Source organism: Phyllostomus hastatus, unplaced genomic scaffold (genome assembly GCF_019186645.2).
Source record: "Phyllostomus hastatus isolate PE091 unplaced genomic scaffold, TTU_PhHast_1.1 phas_scaffold_78, whole genome shotgun sequence".
In the NCBI taxonomy this organism is placed as follows: domain Eukaryota; kingdom Metazoa; phylum Chordata; class Mammalia; order Chiroptera; family Phyllostomidae; genus Phyllostomus; species Phyllostomus hastatus.
The window spans coordinates 92,676,940-92,700,322 of NW_025334041.1; the positions used below are offsets into that span (position 1 = coordinate 92,676,940).

The 23,383-nt window shown below is 35.7% G+C and overlaps 1 protein-coding gene across 8 annotated transcripts in view; it reads right to left on the reverse strand.

Moving 5' to 3' along the window:
* The window catches only part of EHBP1 (EH domain binding protein 1), a 364,981-nt gene that overhangs the window by 298,067 nt on the left and 43,531 nt on the right, over window positions 1-23,383 (reverse strand). For all 8 annotated transcript variants that reach the window (XM_045827361.1, XM_045827362.1, XM_045827367.1 and 5 more), the window contains exon 3: window positions 2,180-2,237. In XM_045827361.1, the coding sequence (XP_045683317.1) occupies window positions 2,180-2,237 (58 nt within the window). The remainder of the gene's footprint in view (window positions 1-2,179; window positions 2,238-23,383) is intronic.

Sequence of the window (23,383 nt, forward strand, 5' to 3'; positions counted from 1 at the left end):
ACTTAGTAGCAAATAACATATTTTAAAGGAAAAATGTTAGAAAACAATAGACTCAAAGAAGAAAACAATGATTCTACTCTTGAGTTTAATATAACTGATAGCTAATTTTTAAAAAACAGCTAGGAACAAGGGTTAGTTGTGGGGGTTTTTTTAAGAATTCCAAAATGTCATGAATCTTGAGCTTTTCAAAGTTCAAAAAAATTTATTTGCTTAATTTTTACAGTAATATCATAATCATTTCCTCCACAGCTTCTGGGACTGATTTTTATATCCTTATTTAGCTGTTGCAGACAATTTATAAGCCAGCTTTTTATACACACATATACACACACAAACATACTATGCATATGCGGTGATAAGCTTAACATACTCTGGGGTCTCATTAACTTTTCTAAAGAAGTACACCTGTACTATGTTCCAAGATAAAACACAATGATTCTAAAATATACAGAAATTATATAAAATATTAAAAGCATCATAACTGGAAAAGAAGTCCAAGAAATAATTCTAGAAAATATTGCATTCTGAGAAAAACCAACCTGTAGCCTCACTTTTGCATTTCACATTTGTATTTCACTGTATGGATTCAATTAACATTTGATACAATATAAAAAAGAATCTAGACCTAAAATAAAAATTATTTGACTTTTAAAAATACAACTAAATAAAAAGTGTGTTTAACCTCAAACATGAGTATTCTGAATTGACCTATAACCTAAAGTATTTCATTATGTTTCATAATTTCCTTAAGATAATAGCTGGTATCTAATTATTAAAAGGGAAATCACTTTCTGTTGATAGCCAAATACATTTAGGGACTATTTGTAATGTTTACAGTTGTAGTCATATTTATCTATTATACTTAGTGGATGATCTTATTTTGTTACTTTCCACAAAGTTTAAGTCCCAATCAGCAAAACTGGCAGAACGCCTTAAAGCCTATTTTCAGAGCCCATATGTAAATAAATAAAGAAAATATTCCAGGTCCAAAATAGAATGCCCCAAAGCTATAAATGTATGCTTTGAAAAAGATGCCATTCTTGCTATTAATCAATTGAATCTTTCTTATAATGCTGGTGGGATTACATTTAAAAGTCAAAAATTTATGTACCCTATTACCCTGTGATTCCATTCCTAGATATCTGCCCAAAAGAAATGAAAACATTTGTCCCCCCCAAAATACTTGTACAGTAGTAATATATATACCAGCTATATTCATAATAGTGAATATTCATAATATTCACTGTAAATGAGCAAATGTTTATCAATAGGGATAGTATAAATAATTAAATTGCAGTATATGTACATAATTGAATACTTCTAAGCCATGAAAAAAACTATCTGTATACAAACCAACATGAATAAACCTCAAAAACATACTGATGAAAACAGTCTATATCTTAATAGGAACAGTAATTACACAAGTATATATATAAATCAAAACTTACTAAATCATATAATTAGCATCTATGCATTACACTATATGTATTAGTTCAAGAAAAATAAAATAAGATGCCCTTTAAAAATTTTTTTAAATTCTGAAATTTAATTTAATTCACATAGATCTACTTGTAAATTTAATTTAATTCACATAGATCTACTTGGATCATCATCCAAAACATGCCTGTAGTTACTGGGTGCTTGTAATAATATACTCAAATTTACTTATCTATAAAATACAATTTTTAAAATATCTATACAACTGCTATTGAACATTTTAAATTTCTATTCTACTCCCCACAAAGCTATCAGTACAAAAAACTACAGCCTCTGAAAAAACCAATCCTTCTCTTCTGTCACCCAGCAATGGATTCAGATGACTCATTTTTCCTTAAGTGTGCCCTAACTTCATCCTCTTGGATTCTGAATAAATTATTCCCAGGTACAATTTTGTAAGCGGTACCTACTTAATTCATGATATCCTAGTACAGGAAAGTTAGATAACTACTTATTCAAGGCTACCAAATCCAAGATGAAAACTCAGGGACCTGGTTCCCATTTTAAGAACTGCAGTAACAAGATTACAGTGCCTGGTCAATCATCTCAATAGACTACATAATCAGAAATAACCCAAAATATCTAATAATATTTTAAAATATGTGGCATGAGGGCCAGAGAGGCTTAATAATTTGACTCAAAATTGAATTCAATATTTTAAGAAATTTAGAAACCAACTAACCTTAGAAGACTTCCTTCGGCTTCTTCTTGTCCAAACCACCACCAGTTTATCTGGTTGCCTGCCAAACAAAAAAGATATTAAATATAATTTGTTAACTTAAATCACATCAATGTAAAATTTGGTTCTAGTACATTTAAAAGGACAAAAATGTCATTTGCTCTAGATTGTATGGAGTAGTTACTCTTATAATAAAGCTTATTCAAATAAATTATTCAATACAGTAGATGTTGAATACAGTTGTGATCTAATTTAAATAACTAATATTTCAGTCACATTTAAAAAAATACTTTAGCAAATTAATTTAGTGGAACAGGCCATGTAAAATAAAAATACTTAGAACTGGTATTTTAAAAAGAAAAGCACATATATATCTTCTCCAAAACTTAATACTATACTTCTAACACATTTTCTACTTTAATGTGGAGAAAATAAGCATAATTTAGATCTCTGAGTTATACTACTTTGACATCTCTAATTCTTATGAACAATGCTATGGTTTTCAACATTTTTGTAATCAATCAACTCAATTATCGTCATAAAAACAATACAGTACTGAAAACAGGCACAACACATAGTATCATTCCTATTTTATAAACTTAAAAATGGCAAAGTTAAATAACTAATCAAAAGCTCTGGCAGAATCAAGACTGAAATACAGGTTTTCTAATTTTCAGAACTCTCTTCTTTATCTGCTGATAATATAAAGTAAAAAACAAATAACAAAAAAACCTTACATTTTCAGCTAATACAACAAAGTTCTCTTTAGTGCTCAGGGGGAAAAAACATCAAGACTACAATTATCAGTTATTTTCTTTAATTTTTTTTTAATCTTGGATAAAAGCTTTTTAAAAAGAAATGAATGACAGACTCCTTTGGTAACCTTTGCCACTTTCTATGCCTCCTTTATTTTACCCTGGAATCCCTCACTATTAGAAGACGACCTGTCCTCCTATTTCATTTAATTAAATATATACTGTACATATATAGACGAACACCAGCCATAAGCTCCTTACCCAGTGATTCACCAATGCACCTGTCTAAAGAGAGTTACACAATGAAAAATACTATGGAAGAACTGACCCAGAATATAGCACAGACAAAAAGTTATAAAAATACTAAGGAGTACATTTGCCTAACAGAAATTCCAGAAGTTTAGAACAGTGGGAAGCAAAGGAAATACTGAAGAGATAAGGCTAAAAATGTTCCAGACTTGAAGAAAGGTGGAGTCCTTAGATAGAAAATAAATATTATCAAATAAACAGAATAAATAAAAATAAGTCTAGCTGGTGTATCTCTCCACATGATGCCCCTCTCTTTTCTTAGTGAGTGAATAAAAACTTTACTGTCTGTTTTTTTTCTCTTTGTGAATTCTTCCACAGCCCACATTACTGACCACCCTAACATTTTGATGGCCCAAATGGGGACATTTTCTATTTCTCCCTCTCCTCTGTCTCCTAAGACTTGTGACTAGGGAGGCAGTGAGCAGCGGAAGCTTGCCCGGCGCTAACCCCCTTACCCTGCCTCTGTGAGGTTTGGAGAGAGGATTCTAACCCTTTTCCATCTCTCTGGACTCTGCAGACAGCCTCCTCCTCACCCCTACATAACCAGAGATCATACCAGTTTCCAAATGTGGCTTTATTAACCAGGTCTTTGTCTGGAATGTCACAATTGAAAGAGTCATGCCTAGACTCTGGATGTCACCAAAATGCCTTAAGGAATTAAGACTGACTTTCGAAGCCAATAAGAGCCCCTTGGAGAAATGGCCTGGTACCTTGCTTTGTCACATGGTTCACAGCAGTCTTTCCAGCTACAGGAAGAAGATAAAATCGGAGCAAACTACAGCTTATGCGAAACCAATTGAAACCTCACCTTGTATTACAATGCCCCCAACAGCCCAGGGGCCTCACAACAGCAACGCCCCCTACCCTTTTATAATCCAATTATAATTTAATAAAAGCTCAACATCGCCCCCCAAAATAAGTCCCCCCTCTCCGCCTCCCTCCCTCCCCCCCGCCCCGCGCACGTGTGTGTGTGTGTGTGTGTGTGTGTGTGTGTGTGTGTGTGTACCTAGCAATCAAACTACAGGATAGCAAGAATAAAGAGAAAAATCATAAAATGAAAGACAAATCACCCACAAAGGAATAATTACACTGACAGCAACTTCCCATTAGCAACAACAGAGCCCAAAAGACAAAGAAGCTAATGATCTTCAAGTTGCTAAGGGAAAATAGCTGCCACTCTCTAGTTCTATACTAGTTAAATTACCCTTTAAGAAATAGTTTTAGACATAGAAAGACTAAGACCTTACAATGTATAGATCCCAGCTAAATATGGGATGGAGTACTATACAAGAAGCAACAAATACATGGTAAAATGTTAATGATTGTTCATTTTAGACTGTCAAACCTGAAGAATAGACAGATCAAAAAAAAAAAAAAAAGGAAGAAAATTCCAATAATGAAATTATTTGGCTAAGGATCCACCTAAACAAATGCACAATGTTTCTGATACTGACAGTAACCAACATGGTATAAATAGAAAAATGATGGTTTTCCATCCAAGACTAAGCTCAGTTCCTGACCAGTGTCAACAACAACTGTATACTAAAATCAGTAGCCTGCTTCGGTGAGTCTTCACAGAGGAAGATGTTGGGAACAGTAGAGATGCAGAAGTGGTAAATTACAGGTGAAATAGGAGAAAGTTTCTATGAAACATCAGAGTGTTAACCTAAGAATCTGTACCAATGGAGAAACAAAACCTGAAAATGAAAAACAAAGCCTTATTCAACACACAGAGAAGTAGAATAAGACAAATGACAGTAAAGATGGGAGCAGTGTGGCATGGATGGGGCTGGGAAGAATGTGTTATCAACGCTGGCAACTTAACAGTAGAGGAACTGAGCAGCCAACAAGTATAAGTCACCCTGTTTGGAAGCACTGGTGGGTTACTGGAACATCTTACCTGCATTACCACACCAACCCTTTCACTATGCTCTTAGGTCCAACCCAACATCACCTCTTCATTGTATCTCTACAGTACTTTAGAAATGCTACAAAATCTTACAGTTTTTCCTTCTTTATTAAACAGGGCTCTTATACTGAAGATACTATACAAACTGGCCCTTGCAGTTTGAATTTGATAGATTTATCTGACCTAAACAGTATTGCATTTTCTCTTAGTATGAATTTAAACTTTATAAAAGCCTTTAAACAAGATCCAAGCTGTCTGGATTACTAGACCTTCCAACACTACCAACTGTTTCACACCTAACCAGCTTCACTCTTTAAGATGGTCTATTCAGAGCCAGCATGCACTTAACCCTGTGACACCCTGGCATGCAAGATAACATCTACATCCTATATATGGTTTATAACTAAGGCACTTCACCACCTGACTCTCATCTACCTTTCTAAAAGTATAACCTGCAAGTATCTCATAGACAACCTGCTTTCCAACCAATCCCTGAACACTTATTCATCCAATTTCTTCTCATCTGTGCATGTTATAACCCTTTTTGACCCCCCCCCTTTTCTACCTGATAAGCTCTTAATTCATCCCTTCTTCTGTGAAACCTTGGCCATTTCTGATTTCATTTCCACCCCTTCCTTATCCCAAACCTTAGGCTCAGTTAACTAACTGCTCCTTCCACTGTATTTTCAGTAATACTCAAGATACACTTATTTTAGTATTTCATATGCCCCATACAATATTATGTTATCATTTCTATCCCTTCCACTAGATTGTGCTCCCTTATTTATCTTTGTAGTCCCAGCAACCAAAAAGAATCTGGTATAGGTTGAAGTTCAATGATCATTTGCTACTGAATGAACTTTAAGTTTCACCCAGGAATTCCTAATTATAATTTATGATGTCCAACTAAAGCCATTGCCTATATAAAACAGCCTCTCTGCAGCTTATTTGAGCTTTGCAGGTATTCTCACTTCAGCTGTGCATTGGAACCTCCTGGAAAAGCTTTAAAAAATACTGATGCCTAGAGAATCTGACTCCAGAGAATCTGATTTAGTTGGTCGGGTATGTGGATTTTTTAAGCTCCACAGGTGATCCTAATGTGCAGCCCAGGTTGAGGACCACTGTTCTATATAGGATGTGGTAAGATATCCCCACATCTCCTGACTTGAACACTAGTGAAGCATTAGTTGTGATGGCAGCGATGGTATCTCCCCTTCACAACACTGTCCTAGTGCCACCTTCACTGTTGCCCCCTCTGACTCAGCTTCTCAACACCTCCTTCCCCTCAGCTCAATCTGATCTCAGTATTTCAGGGTAGGGAAGTCTTTTACTACTAAAAAATCAGAAAGGATAGTCTCCTAACCTATGGGCCTGAAGTTCCAAGAATGTAAACAGGACATAAATTACTTATTTGGGAATGTCTCCAGAAACAGCTAAATGTTTTTGTGATTCTAAGTCGTGTCTCATTTTTTTTAAATGTCTTTACTAGAAATCAATCCACCTTTACATTATCAGGGACATGGCAGAATGTTCTAAAGCAAAGAACTGCACTGTGAGTTATTGTTCTCAATAGAAGAGTTCCAATAACCATATAATTCGCTGACCACAATTAATATTTTATGCATCTGTGATGTGCTAGAAAAGAACCATTAAATATTTACTTAGGTACTCCCAAGAGGCCAGGGACAGAGTAATTGTGAGAGTTTTATCCAACTACCAAAGAACCTATCATTATACAACTTCCTTTCTATCAAAAATGTGAAGACAACCTGATAGAGTCCAGGTTTCAGAGAGAATTCAACAATCACACATTTAACAGTTCTATCCCATTACCTAAATTAAGTAACCAGGTAGCCCTAACACATGATACATACACAGACATATAAAAAGACATAATATATACATATATGTTCATGTAGAGATATTTATACATATAAACATTTTCTTTACATACACATTAAATGTACACACAGACACACTTTCTGTGAAATGGATCTAAAGGACTCCAATGGAAAATTTGAAGCCTTTTGGTGGGCTTATTTGGGGAAGAAAACTTTGCATTTAAAAATAAAAATTTAGCGTCTTCCCTCCTACCCTCAAAGTCCTTAAAAAGGAACAAGTTGAATCTGTTAAGGCTCATCTCAAATTACAGTTCTGATATTGAATTCTGAGGAGCAGGGAGGAGGGGAGGAAAAAGGAGTGGAAAAAGGAAAAGATACATGTATTTCAATGAATCAGGTTATAAAAGCAATAATTTGTATCTTTCTTTGGTCTGCAGCTAAATGTTGTACCCTTCTCACTGTCACTCATGAGCTACTATGTATAAAGGTAACTTTAAAGAAAAAACATTTCTGGCTTAAATTTAGACTCCTTTAATCTTTTCCACTCTCATGTGTGTTATATGAGGTGAGACTAAAAAAGCTGTAAGAAAAAAATCCAAAACCATCAGGTGAGAACCAGTCTCATTACTTGCCAGAATCATAATAAACATTCAACAAATATTTTACTGGATGCCTGTTATGTTCCTGGCACTGTGCTGAGTAATAGATATTATGGATGAAATGGGGCCACCTACTAACCCTGACAAGCTCAGGAGAGGCCTGCATGGCAGCCATACAAACTCAGAGACCTTAAGTAACCACATAGGTAAGCACATAGGATGGTCTGACATTAAAACTTTCTCACTAAAAGCAGGTCATGGCAAGCAGTCATGTCCTAGACTAGAATCTTCCCTGACAAAAGCCAATCTTTACCTTAGTTGAGCCTGTCTATTGTCTGTATGCATTTACAATAACATACCTATGAAATGTCAGATTTCCTTTCTCTGACCCCTCAAAGCACAGGCACTGCACCAGAGGAAAACCACAAATCCCCTCCTTGTTACTGTTAAAGTGTTAATTGTTGACTATTAACTATCCTGTACCCACCCATGTAAAAGAAGTATGTGTCTATCATTTTATTTTTTATCCAATCCTAGAAGTCTGCCCCCCCCACCTTTGTGTTTTCCCCACCTCCCTAATATATCACCGGTGGATTTCATGCAACTCATGTTTTCTTTTGATTGTAATATATAAAATAAGGTACAAAAACTGCCATTTCCTGGAGCATTTTCTCTATCCGTTGAGTTTTTGCTTCCCAGCAACTGTTGTCAGTTTGGCTCAAGTAAACTCATAAAAAATCTTACAGGTTGACAAGATACAAAAATGAAAAACGACAATCTAGTGGGGAGACAAAAAATTCAGTCAACTACCCTAGTGCAGGCACAACCTTGGGAAATGTGGAAAAGACGAAAAGATCTTATATCATGAAGGATACAGATCTATACAGATCTATATATACCAGGAAATATGCATACTGACAAAATCAAAACAAAACAAAAGAACCCTGCCCAACTGCTGAGATTACTTGATTTAGAACTGTAAAAAAAACAAACTACAATTTACAACACTTTATAAAGTACAACAAAAGATGAGTGACTAATTATACTATATCTATCTAACAGAGTATTATAGAGCCATAAAAATATCTTCTAAGAACATTTACAAGCATGGGACAACACTTGGGATAGCATGTTAAGCTTATTTATACCAATCATAATTTTTTTCTATATATATATATATCAGGAGGAAATACCTCAAAATGCTAACTGTGGTTACTACTACAAGTAAAATTACATGTCATTTTAAGAATATACTTTTCTGGAGCCCTGACTGGCATAGCTCAGTGGATTGAGTGTGGGCTGTGAACCAAAGCATTGCAGGTTCGATTCCCAGTCAGGGCACATTGCCTGGGTTGCAGGCCATGGCCCTCAGCAACCACACACTGATGTTTCTCTCTCTTCCTCCCTTCCCTCTCTAAAAATAAATAAATAAAATCTTTAAAAAAAAACATACTTTTCTTATTTTCTGCAATTAATTTATACTCCTTTATGCGGGTGAGTTATTTAAATGTGTTGTGAAGGAAGTTATTTAAAGTAAAACAATACTTTTAAGTTTGGAATTAAATATGACTGGAGTGAGTTAAATAATTTAATTTTTTAAATTTTGCTGGATTTAAATAACTCCCAGACAGATGAGTTAATTTGTTTTCTGAAACAATAGATGTACAGCAGGTGTATTTTTTACCTTAGGTTAATATAAATGTTTCCCAAAGTCTGAACTGGCCCAAGGCACAACAGGCCCCACTTGACTCTGGCATCTTTCCTACACAGGCCCTCCAATTCCAGAGCCATTCTTCCCTGGGCCTGCAAAGTCAGCAGGTGCTCCATTACAGCCCAAACAATATCAACATGACAAAGGCTCTTCAGATCATTCATTCTTTTCTACATCAATTAAAATTCCCCTTCCCCCAGGGTATCTCAGGAGGGTATTAAAAGGAAAGAAATCTGGAGAAACAATTTATGTTAATTTAGGAGATACCAATTTGTAAAAGCAGAGGCTTCCAAGATGACAGTACTAGAGGGGAGGTTAGGAAACTTGTTCTTTCCTGGTTCTGGCCTAAGTGACTTTAGGAATGTCTCTCCACTTCTCTGAGGGTGTTCCCTAATTTATCAAATAAAGAGGTTGCACTAAAACCTCAGCTAGTTCTAAAACACTATGGTTCAATGACTGTAAGATTAAATGGCTTTAAGCAGTTAAATATTTGGTTGTTTAAAATGAAATGAGAAATTCAGAAATAGGGTAAAGAATTTGTGGCAGGGAATCACTTGCCTCCTATCTTCTGGTAATCTAGAGGTAGCTATTATTAACAATTTTGAACAATATTATGGAGGAAGTTATATTTTTTAGCAGAGAATTAAACTTACAACCAAATATTAATGCTCCTTGTCCAAAGCATAATGTTAATCCTGTAGGTGTAGCAAGAAGTCCCTCATTCCCACCCCACACCACCACCACCACCACCATCACCACCATGCATTGAGATGGAGCCGCATGATACACCACTGGAATGTGAGAAGCGATTTGTGTCACTTCTGGAGTAAAATGGACAATAAAGGAGTTTGCTTCCCCACAGCAGTTGATTTTACAGGAGAGGATTCTAGAATGCAGAGGGCAGAGTCCTAAGGTAAAAAAGGTCATGAAAGGACAATTAACCTGGAATACTTTCTCTAGACTGGGAAGTAGGAAAGAAATAAACTTTGATTGGGTTAAGCCACTTGAATTTCTGGGTGTCTGGGCAGTAACTCTCCAACATGCTAGAAAATTCAGTAAATTAAAAACACACATACATAATAAAATAGTAGTTGTCTTATATAAGCTTATGTTGAAAAGTGCTGAGACCAAATTTTATGTCCTATTGGTTTTCATTTATGTGAAATCAATTTTTCTAAAGATAAAACAGTTATACCTCCAAATTTAATAATTAATATTTAAGCCTTTGAGCTTTTCCTAAATTAAAGAACCAGAAGCCCTTAGAACACAAAAAATACAACATATTCCTCTCACCACAGAATCTAGGATATGAGTACATTGAGAAAAAGCTCAAAATACCTAAATTTAATGTGAATGGGCACTTCACTAAATAATAAGTTTTTTCTTTTCTAGGGAAAAGGGTTTTTAGCCATAACTGAACATTTCATGGTGGATTGATGTGAATATTGAAACAAAAGGGGAGAAATTGTTTTATTACAGAAATACTCTAACTTTACTATTTTTCAAGTAATTATTTTTATCCTTCAGTAGGTACATCTGCCTCTTGTGCTATCACTGCTGTAGCTCGAGTTAATTATTCCTTTATGCTTACTTTACAAGAGGTATTTAGCAAGCTGTAATAATTAACTCAACATGAAAAAATTATGTAAGGCAAATTATACAAGTACACATAAATAGGATATATTTCTTTTCTGTAAAAATGAAAGGACAGTTCTATTAAGAGATGTAAATCTTTGCCATTTAAATAAAAATACATTTATTAAATCATGTTTTGCATCTTCTTACCATCTTTAAAGTATTGTCTCAGTGATTATTTATGGTTAAAAATATTTAACTGGTGATACGTATGGACTTTTGATGACAGGTATTTCTAATACTTATAGAACAGTACTTAGGAACAGCACCATTCAAACTGAGGAAGAGTAGTTTGGCAGACTTCAGCTGAATGTACTTCCTGACAGGCTATCAATAAATACACACACATATTCCCAAATAATACTTTCTACTTTCTGTATTATTTTATACAATCACTCATAATACTTATTTTAATTAAGCATATTATTTACTACTTTTTCCCCCTAGTTCTGTTGGAATAAGCCCCACATATCCTCAATATTCCCAAGTTATGTACTTGGCTTCCTGGAACTAAAGTTAGAAAAAAAAATACATCATTCAGACTATCCCCCAGCCCTCCTAAATAATCATTTTCATCATTTCCTCTCAATACATTTCTGTAATTGCTTCAATTGTGTGTTTAGGTGATTATATGTGCCTGTCTTACTCCTATCTGACTTTAAGGTTCTCCAGAGGTTTCCTGGTATTCACAAAGCATTTACTGGGATGGGAAGGAGGCAGGGAAACATAATATTATGAATAAAAGAATCATGAAGGCAGACACATCCATGTTTGAATCTGGTTCCTCTTTCTCTGGTTGTATCATCTAAGCCTCAAGAGGTTCCTCATCTATAAAATTAGAATCTCATAGGATCAATACAAAAATCAGTTAAGAGAATTTAAGAAAAATGCTTAGCTCAGTGCCTTTCAGCAAATTCTCAAATAATGTTAGCAACCATCCCTTGTGTAGGCACAGAGCTTCCAAACAGCTTCATACAGTCACTCTCTTAGATGTCAACAGACAAGAAGGACCACATGAGGAAAGCTTCTAATACAAAAGACAAGTGGCTAAAAAGAGAAAAAAAGAATCTGAAAGGTCAAAGACATTATCACTAATATTATTACAAATATAAAAGCTATTGTACCAATGAAAATATAAGAGGAATAATTAAAGAACAAGAAAGCATTGTGGAAATTATAACTTTTTTTTTAATTTAGAAAAGCAAAAATTGAAAAGTTGGAAGATAAAGTTGAGAAAATTTTCCAGATCTAAAAAAAGGAACAGCCCTGGCTGGTGTGGCTCAGTTGGTTGGAGCATCTTACCATAGATCCAAGGGTTATAGGTTTGATTCCCAGGTTTGATTCCCAATCAGGGCACATACCCAGGTTGCAGGTTCAATCCCAGGCAGGGGCACATGCATGAGGCAACAGATCAATGTTTCTACCTCACACAGATGTCTCTTTCCTCCCTCTCCCTCTCCCTCTCTCTCACCACCCCCACTCACTCCCTTCCTCCCTCCTTCTCTCTCTATAAAAAAAGTGATGGAAAAAATGCCCTCAGGTGAGGATAAAAAATAAAAATAAATAACAGAGATATTAAAAGGGAAAGAAAAGACAAGAAATTTAGATCTATCCAGAGATTAAATACCTGACCAAGATGACAGTAAAAATCACCTACACTGCAGGCCTGGAAGGAAATCATTCCAAAGTGGAGCAGGACCCTGAGGGCTCCAGGGGTAACAGGAACTGATGAATCACCAATGTTTAACTGTTTAGAGAGTGACTATCAGAGGCTAAGAAAAAAAATTAAGAATAATAATGATAAACAAATAGAAAAGGCAAAAAAATAAAATAGCAATTTTAACACAAAAACAAATCAAAGGAAAAGAAATGTGATCATGATACCAGAGGGCTCAGCTGCAAACAATACTAAGTCATAATGACTTCTGATCTAACTCTGATTAAAGAATGGGAAGAATGAGAAAAGGGAATGAGGTAAGTGTGCTTTAGGGAGGAGGTGTTACAACAGCTGAATCCTCATCTACTATACCAAGAAGACAGTAGATAAAGTATAAAATTAAAAAGGCTTAAAAAAAACAAGTGAAAGTATGTTATTGCACAATAAAATGCCATCAACACAGAATATGTATTAGCAAAGATATGAAATTAGAACCCTCATAGAGCGCTGGTGGGATTATATGGTATAGCTGCTGTGGCAAAAAGTCTGGCAGTTCCTCTAAAAGTTCAGCATGAGTTACCATATGATCCAGTAATTTCACTCCTGGGTATATACCCAAAAACTTACACATAAATGTTCATAGCATTATCCATAATAACCAAAAGAATAAAAACAACTCGAATGTCCATCAACTGATGAATGAATAACCAATGTGCTATGACCATAGAATGGAATATTACACGGTCATAAAAAGGAATGACCTACTGATACATGTTACAACATGGATGAACCTAGAAATCATATGTTAAGTGAAAGAAACTAGATACAAAAGGCCACTTATTGTATGATCTCATTTACATGAAATGTCCATAATAGACAAATCCACAGAGACAAAAGTAGATTCACAGTTGCCCAAGGCTTGGAGTGGGGAAAGCAAAGGTGGAAAATGACTACTAATAGAAACAGGATTTCTGGAGTTCTGGCCAAGACAGAGGCATAGGTAGAAACACTTCACTTCCTTGAACAACTGAAAAAAGGATAACAACCAATTTAAAAACAAAAAACAACCAGAACTGACAGAATCAACCTGCACAGAACTCCAACAACAAAGGAGTTAAAAAAACATTCATCCAGACTGATAAGAGGGGCAGAGAGGTGAGGCGGGGACTGGCTAACCAGGGGCTTCTCACATTTGTGCACGCACAAGCCAGGTGAAACAACATGAGCGAGACCATGAAATCCGGAGTTTCAGTGTGGGAAACTAGACTCAAAACCTCTAGCTATAAAATATCTGTGGGGGTTGCGGTGGCAGGAAAAACTCCCAGTCTCACAGGAGTGTCTGTTAGGCCCATGGGGTCCTAGAATGTACACAAACCCATGCACCTGGGAATCAGTACCTGAAGGGCACAATCTGCTTGTGGAAGTGAGGGAAGTAACAGAAAGCTGTGGGAGAGCCAAGCAAGCAGCATTGTTCCCTCCCTCTCTGACCTCTCCCCCACAGACAATGCCACAACCCAGCACCGAGGATTGCCCCACCCTGGTGAATACCTAAGGCAATACCTAAGTGTTTGCAACAATGAAAAAATAGGAACCGTCATGCACTGTTGTTGGTAATAAACTGGTACGGGCACTATAGAAACTACAGTATGGAGGTTTCTTAGCAATTAAAAAAATATAACTACCATACCATACATATTCTGTTTCTGGATATACATCCAAAGGGACAAAATTACTACCTTCAAAAGATACCTGCAACCCCACCACCCGCCATGTTCATTGCAGCATTATGTACAATAGTTAAGACTTGGAAACAACCTAAAGAGCCCATCAACAGATAAATGAATTTTTAAAAATGTAGTATATTTATACAATGGTATATTACTCATTCATAAAAAAGTAAATCCTGCCATTTGTGACAACATAAATGGGACCTGAGGGCATTATGCTGAGTGAAAAAAGTCAGACAGAGAACAACAAATACCATATGCATGGTCTCACTTATATGTAGAATCTTAAAAAAACAAGCTCAGATACAGAAACAGATTGATGATAGCTGTCAGAAGCAGAGGGGTGGGGGTGGATAAAGGTAATCAAAGGTATAAACTTCCAGTTATAAGATAAATAAGTTCTGGGGATGTAATACAGTATGGTGACTATAGTTAACAACACTATATGGTATATTTGAAAGTTTCGAGAAGAGGGCCAGGCCAAGTAGCTCAGTTGGTCAGAGTGTCATCCCAATACACCAGGGTTGCTGGTTTTACCTCCAGTCAGAGCAACCAATAAACACATAAATAAATGGAACAACAAATCGAAGTGCCTACCTCTCGGTCTACCTGTCTGTCTCTGTCTTTCTCTCTGCCCCCTCCCTTCTCTTCTCTAAAATGGATATATAAAATTTTTAAATATATTTTATTAATTATGCTATTACAGTTGTCCCATTTCCCCTCTTTATTCCTCTCCACTCTGCACATCCCCTCCCACCCACATCCCCCCTCCTTTAGTTCATGTTCATGGGTCATACATGTAAGCTGTTTGGCTTCTCCATTTCCTATACTATTCTTGCCCTTCCCCTGTCTATTTTCTACCTACCATTTACGCTACTTATTCTCTGTACCTTTTCCCCTCTCTCCCCCTCCTACTCCCCTGTTAATAACCCTCCATGTGATCTCCATTTCTGTGGTTCTGTGCCTGTTCTAGTTGTTGCTTATGTTTTTGCTTTTGTTTTTGTTTTAGGTGTGGCTAATAACTGTGAGTTTGCTGTCATTTTACTGTTACTTTTTGTTATCTTCTTTTTCTTAGATAAATCCCTTTAACATTTCATATAATAAGGGCTTGGTAATGATGAACTCCTTTAACTTGACCTTATCTGAGAAGCACTTTCTCTGCCCTTCCATTCTAAATGAAAGCTTTGCTGGATAGACCAATCTTGGATGTAGGTCCTTGCCTTTCATGACTTGAAATACTTCTTTCCAGCCCCTTCTTGCCTGCAAGGTCTCTTTTGAGATATCTGTTGACAGTCTGATGGGAACTGCTTTGTAGATAACTACCTCCTTGTCTCTTGCTGCTTCTAGGATTCTCTCCTTCATTTTTACCCTGGCTAATGTACTTGCTGCTCTTCCTCTTCCCCTTCTGGTACCCCTATAATTCGGATGTTGGAACGTTTAAAGATGTCCTGGAGGTTCCTAAGCCTCTCCTCATTTTTTTGCATTCTTATTTCTTCATTCTTTTCTGGTTGAATGTTTCTGTCTTCCTTCTGGTCCACACCATTGATTAGAGTCCCAGTTTCCTTCCCATCACTATTGGTTCCCTGTACATTTTTCTTTATTTCACTTAGCATTGCCTGCATTTTTTCATCTAATTTGAGACCAAATTCAACCAATCCTGTGAGCAGCCTGATTATCAGTGTTTTGAACTGTGCATCTGATAGGTTGGATATATCTCTTCATTGCTTAGTTGTATTTTTTCTAGAGCTTTGATCTGTTCTTTCATTTGGGCCATTTTTTTTGGGGGGGTCTCAGTGTGCCTGCTATGTAGTGATGGGCAGAGCCTTAGGTATTCGCTAGGGTGGGGCAACCCAAGTTGCTGCATTGTGACTCTGTATGTGGGGGAGGGGTTGAAAGGGAACAATGGCGCTTGCTCAGCTCTCTACTGGATTTTAGTCACTTCCCCCACTACCCACAAGCAAATTGGGCCCTTCTGGTGCTGATTCCTGGGTAGGTGGGTTTGTGTACATTCTAGGACCCTGTGGGTTTCTCCAACAAACTCTCCTCTGAGGCTGGGAGTTCCTCCCGCTGCCACCTCCACCCCCACAGGTGTTTTCACTCAGAGATTTGAGGCTTTATTTCCCCGTGCTGGGACCCCAGGTTGTGAGGTCTATCTCGCTCCCCTGATGTTCCTCCCAGTTTATCTACATGTGAATAAGGGACCACCCACTCCACCAGCCACCGTCTTGCCTACCCCAGTCCTCCACCACCTCTTTGCCGCAAGTCCTCTCCACCCCCCTGCGCTTCTCTGCCCCTCCTACCAGTTTGGATGAATGTTTCTTCTTTAACTCCTTGGTTGGTGGACTTCCATATAATTTGATTTTCTGTCAGTTCTGGTTGTTTTTTGTTTTTAAATCATTGTTGTCCTTCTTTTGGTTGTGCAAGGAGGCACAGTGTGTCTACCTATGCCTCCATCTGGGCTGGAAGTTCTGATATATAAATATTTTTTTTAAAGAAAGTAATTTTCATCACAAGAAAAAATGGAACTGTAAGCTGATGGATGTTAACCTAACTTATTGTGGTAATCATTTTGCAATATATATATGTATCAAATCGTTATGTTGTATACCTTAAACTAATACAATATTCTATGTCAATAAAAAATTTTAAAGAAGAAAATTAGGCAAATATTTGAAGAATTAAAATGTTTAAAGGTTCTCAGCAGTTAAGGAAAAACTTTTCCATTAGTAAAAAGAAATGTGAAAATCCAGAGTAAAGGTAAAAATGTATGTTTAGTGAGTTAGAAAAGAACGTGAGATAAAATACGAAAATACATTTTTTTAAGATCATGATCTCAATCTTTAACTCTTAATTGCATCTTTATATATTTAAAGAACTGACCAGTCACAACAGACTCATTAGCAAATATTTTTAAGAGTTTACATAAGATTATTAAGAACAAAGGTGAGAAAGGATTGAATGAATGCTAACAAGTTATGTTACAAAAAAAATGCAGTCATTATTTTGAAGACCATATATCTCACTTAAGAACAAAAAATTATTACTAGTTTGACCTGCCATATTCACCAACGCTCCAATTTAACTCGACCATTCCCAAGGACAACCCATCCTTGAAAGATTAACCATCATTGAGGGATTTTTTAAAAGAAGAGTATCAAATACTTGGATGGCATATACTATATGTAAGACACTGTGTCTTACATATAGTATAAGTGTTTAAGTGTGTAAGACACTTAAAACAGTGTCTTACATGTGCTCTTTTAAAGTTCACAGAAACACCACAAGTAGGTAATGTGCTATTGCACTGCCCACAATACTAGGTGCCATTCACAGCCTGTATGACCTGCTTCACACTCTGATTAGATAAAATTATCCCTATTTTACAAATGAAGAAACTGAGGCATAGAGAGGTTGAGAAGCTTTTTACAGCCCTAGCTGGCGTAGCTCAGTGGATTGAGCGCGGGTTACGAACCAAAGTATCGCAGGTTCGATTCCCAGCCAGGTCACATGTCTGGGTTGCAGGCTACGGCCCCCAGCAACCACACATTTATGTTTCTCTTTCTCCCTCCCTTCCCTCTCTAAAAATAAATAAATAAATCTTTAAAAAAAATTCACAGAAACTTTAAATAAAAAAAAAAGCTTTTTACAAAGGTGACTCTAGTAGGAAGTGGAGAGTGAGATGTGAAATGAGGCAGTCTGGGACCAGAGTCCATGCTCCTAACCCACTACTCTATATTAAAGAATGTACTACAGCCCTGGATGGTGTGGCTCAGCGGACTGAATGCTGGACTGCGAACCAAAGGGTCACTGATTCAATTCCCAGTCAGGAAACATGCCTGGGTTGTAGGCCAGGTCCCCAGTAGGGAGCATGTGAGAGGCAACCACACATGGATGTTTCTCTCCTCTCCTTCTCCCTTCCCTTCCTCTCTGAAAATGAATAAATAAAATCTTAAAAAAAAAAAAAAAGAATGTACTGCTGCCTCCATAGGGAATCCCAAAGATTTCTAAGAAGCATTAATATTCTTGAGAGATTACACTTAGAAGAACAATATTTATTTATAAGCATAGATTTTAGCCTGTTTTTAAAAACTGGTTACCTAAAAATTGGTTACACATACTTTATATTATGTCTATAACATCCAACCTATGACATTTTCCAGCCATGTAAGTTAAAGTTGTTTTTAACACCAATATTTGACCTCTCACAAGGAATACATGTGCATATTATTATTTGGTTTGTGATTCCATCTTTGGTGCTCAGATTGCCACAGGTTTTAATTCAACTTATCATTTTCAGCTGTTGTAAAAGTAATTGATCTGCCTCTCTATAAAGCCATTCTCTGGTTATCTTGGCATCATTTCTTTAAAAAGCAAGAAATTGCCTATGCATATCCTTATATTCTTTTACTAATTATTTTACTACATGAACAAAGTGCTGTTTAGAGAAGACACATCAGCCTGAAATGAATTCAACCAATATTAATTTTAAATTCTTAGGCCTACCAAGAGAATATGTTTAAATAGATTAAGTAATAATTAACTGATTAATTATTCTTGGAAATGATTTTTCAGTTGTAGCAAGAATGTCACTTTAAGCAAGCTTTTTATTTAAAAAATTATAAAAACAATACAGTAAAAAGCATCATGTATAAATCCAAATATACATGGGATGACTGAGAAAAATGTTTTAATGTTTTATTATTTAATGTTACCTATTTATAGATTGTGATAATGTTTCTAATGACATTATAGTAATTAATCAGAATCATAGCACTATATCTCAAAGAAAGAGAAGTGAAATGATAATCTCTAAAAAATTAGGCTAGATGATTCAAAAAACAGCTCTAGTGAGGATGAAGATACTGATGTCAAAGATAAATGTAGAATTTGTAAAGACAAATTGCTTTAAGAGAAGCATGACAATTAAATTAATATGTGCTCCTAATTAAAATCTTGCCCCAGAAAATTTTTTTCTTTTAATATAAAGGACATTATTTGGAATTCGAGTAAGGTCTGTAGATAGTGGCACTGTACCAATGTTAATTTCCTGATTTTGATGACTGTGTGGTGTTTATGTAAGACATTTAGAGTCATCATTTCTGCAGTGTACTCTCAAATGAGTCAGAATAAAATGTATGTATATGCATACACACATGTATATTTACACACACATAAAGAATGATAAAGCAAATGGGAAATCTAGAAGAGTATATGGGAGTTCTTTGCACTGCTGTTATAACTTTTATATATCTGAAATTATAAAAATCAAAAGTATCTTAAGAAAACTGTCTTTAAGAAATTTGGTGGAAATTATTATATTTTTATATAGTTAATTTTACTTTGTATACTGTGACTTTAAATATGTATAGTTAATCAAATATAACCAGCTATTTGATTATTTTACCTCTATCCCTATTAATTAGCAAAAAAGATTTTTCAATGGATCCTCAATTGGTAAAATGCTGGTGGTGGAGAATAATTTTATGTTCAGAATCACCTTACACTGAGACATACAAAGTAACAAGCTTCCAGATAAATAGCCCCAAGGCTGATGAAAACACCCAGAACTAGTTTCTGCATAGTGAAATAGATGTATTATAATAGCACTTTTTGATGACTTTCAGGCACATAAAAAACACCTATCAATCAGGTCTGGCCCTCAGTTTAAAATAACCCAGGTTTGATATAGTCTAGTCATGGCCAAAGAGAAACAGGGCTGAGCTATTTTCAGCTATAGCCCCAGCAAGAAGCTGAGTATATTCCATATATTCAACAGTCAAGAGATGTACATTTACTTCTAGGATCAAAGATTAGCAACAACTAGGAACAAAAAGTTCCCCTAGAACTAACGACCTACATCATACCTCACTCAATTTTCCAAATACAAAAACAGACTGTCTGTCGTATATTATACTCAATCAAAGAATTATTATTTTATTATCCTTTTTATGCCTTACTGCTACCTAGAGAGTAAAATTCAAACTCAAAGCCCTCCTCAATTTGACCTCTACCAATCTTCTAATATAACCTCCTACACTGTACGCTGCATACAAATCAGAACAGTCACCATTCCAAGAACATGACCTGTGCTTTTCATTCTGTCTCCTCCATGTTGCTAAATGTGATAAACATTTTTTTGAATCCTCATTTTATTTGACTTTTTAACAACATTGACACTTGTCAGTTTCTTCCTATTTGCAGGCTTATTCTCTTCTACCTAGTCAGGTACTAGGAAGTCCTCAAAAATTGAGGACTTTTTACCTCACACCATATAAAAAATTAATCTCAAAACTCTGAAAACCTAAACATGACAGCTAAAACTATAAAGCTCTTAGAAGAAAAAATATGGCAAAAACTTCATGACATTAGACTTGGATATGACCAAAATACAGCAACAAAAGAAAAAGTAGATGAGCTGGACTTCATTAAAATTTAAAACTTTATGTATCAAGAAACACTATTAACTGGCCCTGGCTGGCGTAGCTCAGTGGATTGAGCGCGGGCTGCGAACCAAAGCACCACAGGTTCAATGCCCAGTCAGGGCACATGCCTGGGTTGCAGGCCACGACCCCCAGCAACTGCACATTGATGTTTCTCTCTCTCTCTTTCTCCCTCCTTTCCCTCTCTAAAAATAAATGAGAGAAAGAAAGAGAGAGAGAGAGAGAGAGAGAGAGAGAGAGAGAGAGAAAGAAAGAAAGAAAGAAAGAAAAACACTATTAACAGAGTAAAAAGGCAACCCAAAGAATGAGAGAAAATATACACAAATCTGATAAGGGGGATTAAAAAGAGGGATATATCTGAAAAGAGGGATATATAAAGAACTCCTACAATGCAACAACAAGAACAATAAAAACTCAAATCAATTAAAAAATGGACAATGGACTTGAACAGACATTTCTCCAAAGGAGATATACAGATAGCCAATGAGCACATGAAGATGTTCACATCACTAACCATTAGAGAAATGAAATTCAAAACCAAAATGACATACTACTTTTCACACCCAAAAGGATGGCTATCATAAAAAAAAAAAAAAGAAAAAGAAAAACAAACAGAAAAAAAGGAAAGAAACAAACAAGTGTTATCAAGGACACAGAAAAATCATAACCCTAGTGCAAAAATCGTAACCCTGGTAGGAATGTAAAATTATGTAGGCACTGAGAAAAAGTTTGGTGGTTCTACAAAAAGTTAAACTCCATGTTCATAGCAGCATTATTCATAATAGCAAAAAAATGGAAACAACCCAAGTGTCCGTCAATGGATGAATAGATAAACCTTATTTACATACAATGGTGTTCCCTGTCCTAAAATGGATGAAAGTAGTATATAGTTACAATGGAATATAGTCAGCCTTAAAAAGGATAAAATTCTGACACATACTACAACATGGATGAATCTTAAAGACTATGTTAAGTGAAAGAAGCCAGGAAAAAAAGGATTCTTTGATTCCACTTATATGATACAAAAGAGATAGGAAATTCTCTTCCCCTTTTCCTCTTGCATGCTCCTAATGGTAGAAACTGATAGCAAGCCAGCCACCTAACATATTCTGAGAAATACACTTTGCATAGTCCCAGCCCTAGCATCAGAGTAAAATATTAAAAGGTATATTTAGAGCTGAAAGAATGATAAAGAATCAGTGTAGTACTTAATTTTAAAGCTTGGATGGAATGAGAATTCTAGATTCAAAACCATTTTCCCTTATAACTTTGAAGTTATCTGCTCCTTTTCCTTCTATCATCCAGTATTATTCACCATAAGTCTAATTCTTGCTATGGACCATGAGATACTCCTATGTTTTGCTACCTACACAGACCAATTTAAAAACCAATAATTTACTCTTTTTCTTATTACTAAAGTAGTAAATGATTTAGCAATTAATATATAATATAAAATATACTTTAAGAAAAATAAGATCATGTTGTAGTATCACTCTGCAATTAATTGTCTTTTATCCATCAAATGTTTCAAGAACTTTTTTAGTATAGTAAGTATTCTTCCACACTTTAATGACCACAAAGTATTCTTTCATATGGATGGCAGGATTTAACCAATCCCCTAATTATAGACATTATTATCATTCAAGGATTTTATGATTATGGGTAACACAAAATAAACTTCCTTACAGATGAATATTTGACAAGCCCATGAGTATATTTTTAGGATAAATTTCTAGAAATAGAATTACAGGGTCAAAGCACATTTTTAGGTTTTTAAGACATACTGCCAAACCTCCATTCAGAAGGTCATACAAGTTTATATTCCTACAAGCAAAAAGAACCAAAATTATCTCACACTACAGCAAATAGCAAGTACCATTATTCTTTTTTGAATATGAAGAATGTTATATAATTTTACTGAAGCACATAAAGCAAGTCCAGACAAATGGAAAGGCATATCACATTCTTCAGTATGCCACTTCTGACATTATGGCAGTCTATATAATCCAAGGGTCCTTCCAATGCAAAAGAAGTAGATTTTGGAAAATGTACAATGTGTGCTAACCATTTTGCTGGCTTCCCTAAAAGTATGGGAATTCTCTAAGGACCACGCCTCCAACTTTCTCCCACCCACTTACAAGAAAGGAAAGGGGTGAGGAGTACAAACCATGAGGCAAGTTGATACGAAAGCTGGGAGTTATGAATCTATAAGTGAACAAGAGAAAAGTGATAATGCCTGGAGGCAAATGGCAATACCAGCACTGCAACTGGTATAATAATGTTAAGGCTAGAAGCAAAGTGGTCGAGTTGAAACTGATGCTTCCCCATTGAGCCTGGCTCTTTTGAGGATGGCTAAAGTGGCCCCAAGTCAGTAGCACTGCCAGACCACAGAACAAATCTTTGAAGGACAGAATCCCCAACTTAGGTCCTTAGAAGTCACATAGATCAAGGAGGAAAATATAATATATATATATATATAACTAAAGATCAATAAATAAGTGATATGGCAAGTTAAATTTAAACACCTATCCCAACAGAACAATTATTTTAAGGTGTCCATCTATATTTTTTAAAATACATGAGACATTCAATTAAATTGCACAGGTATATATACATAATGAGCT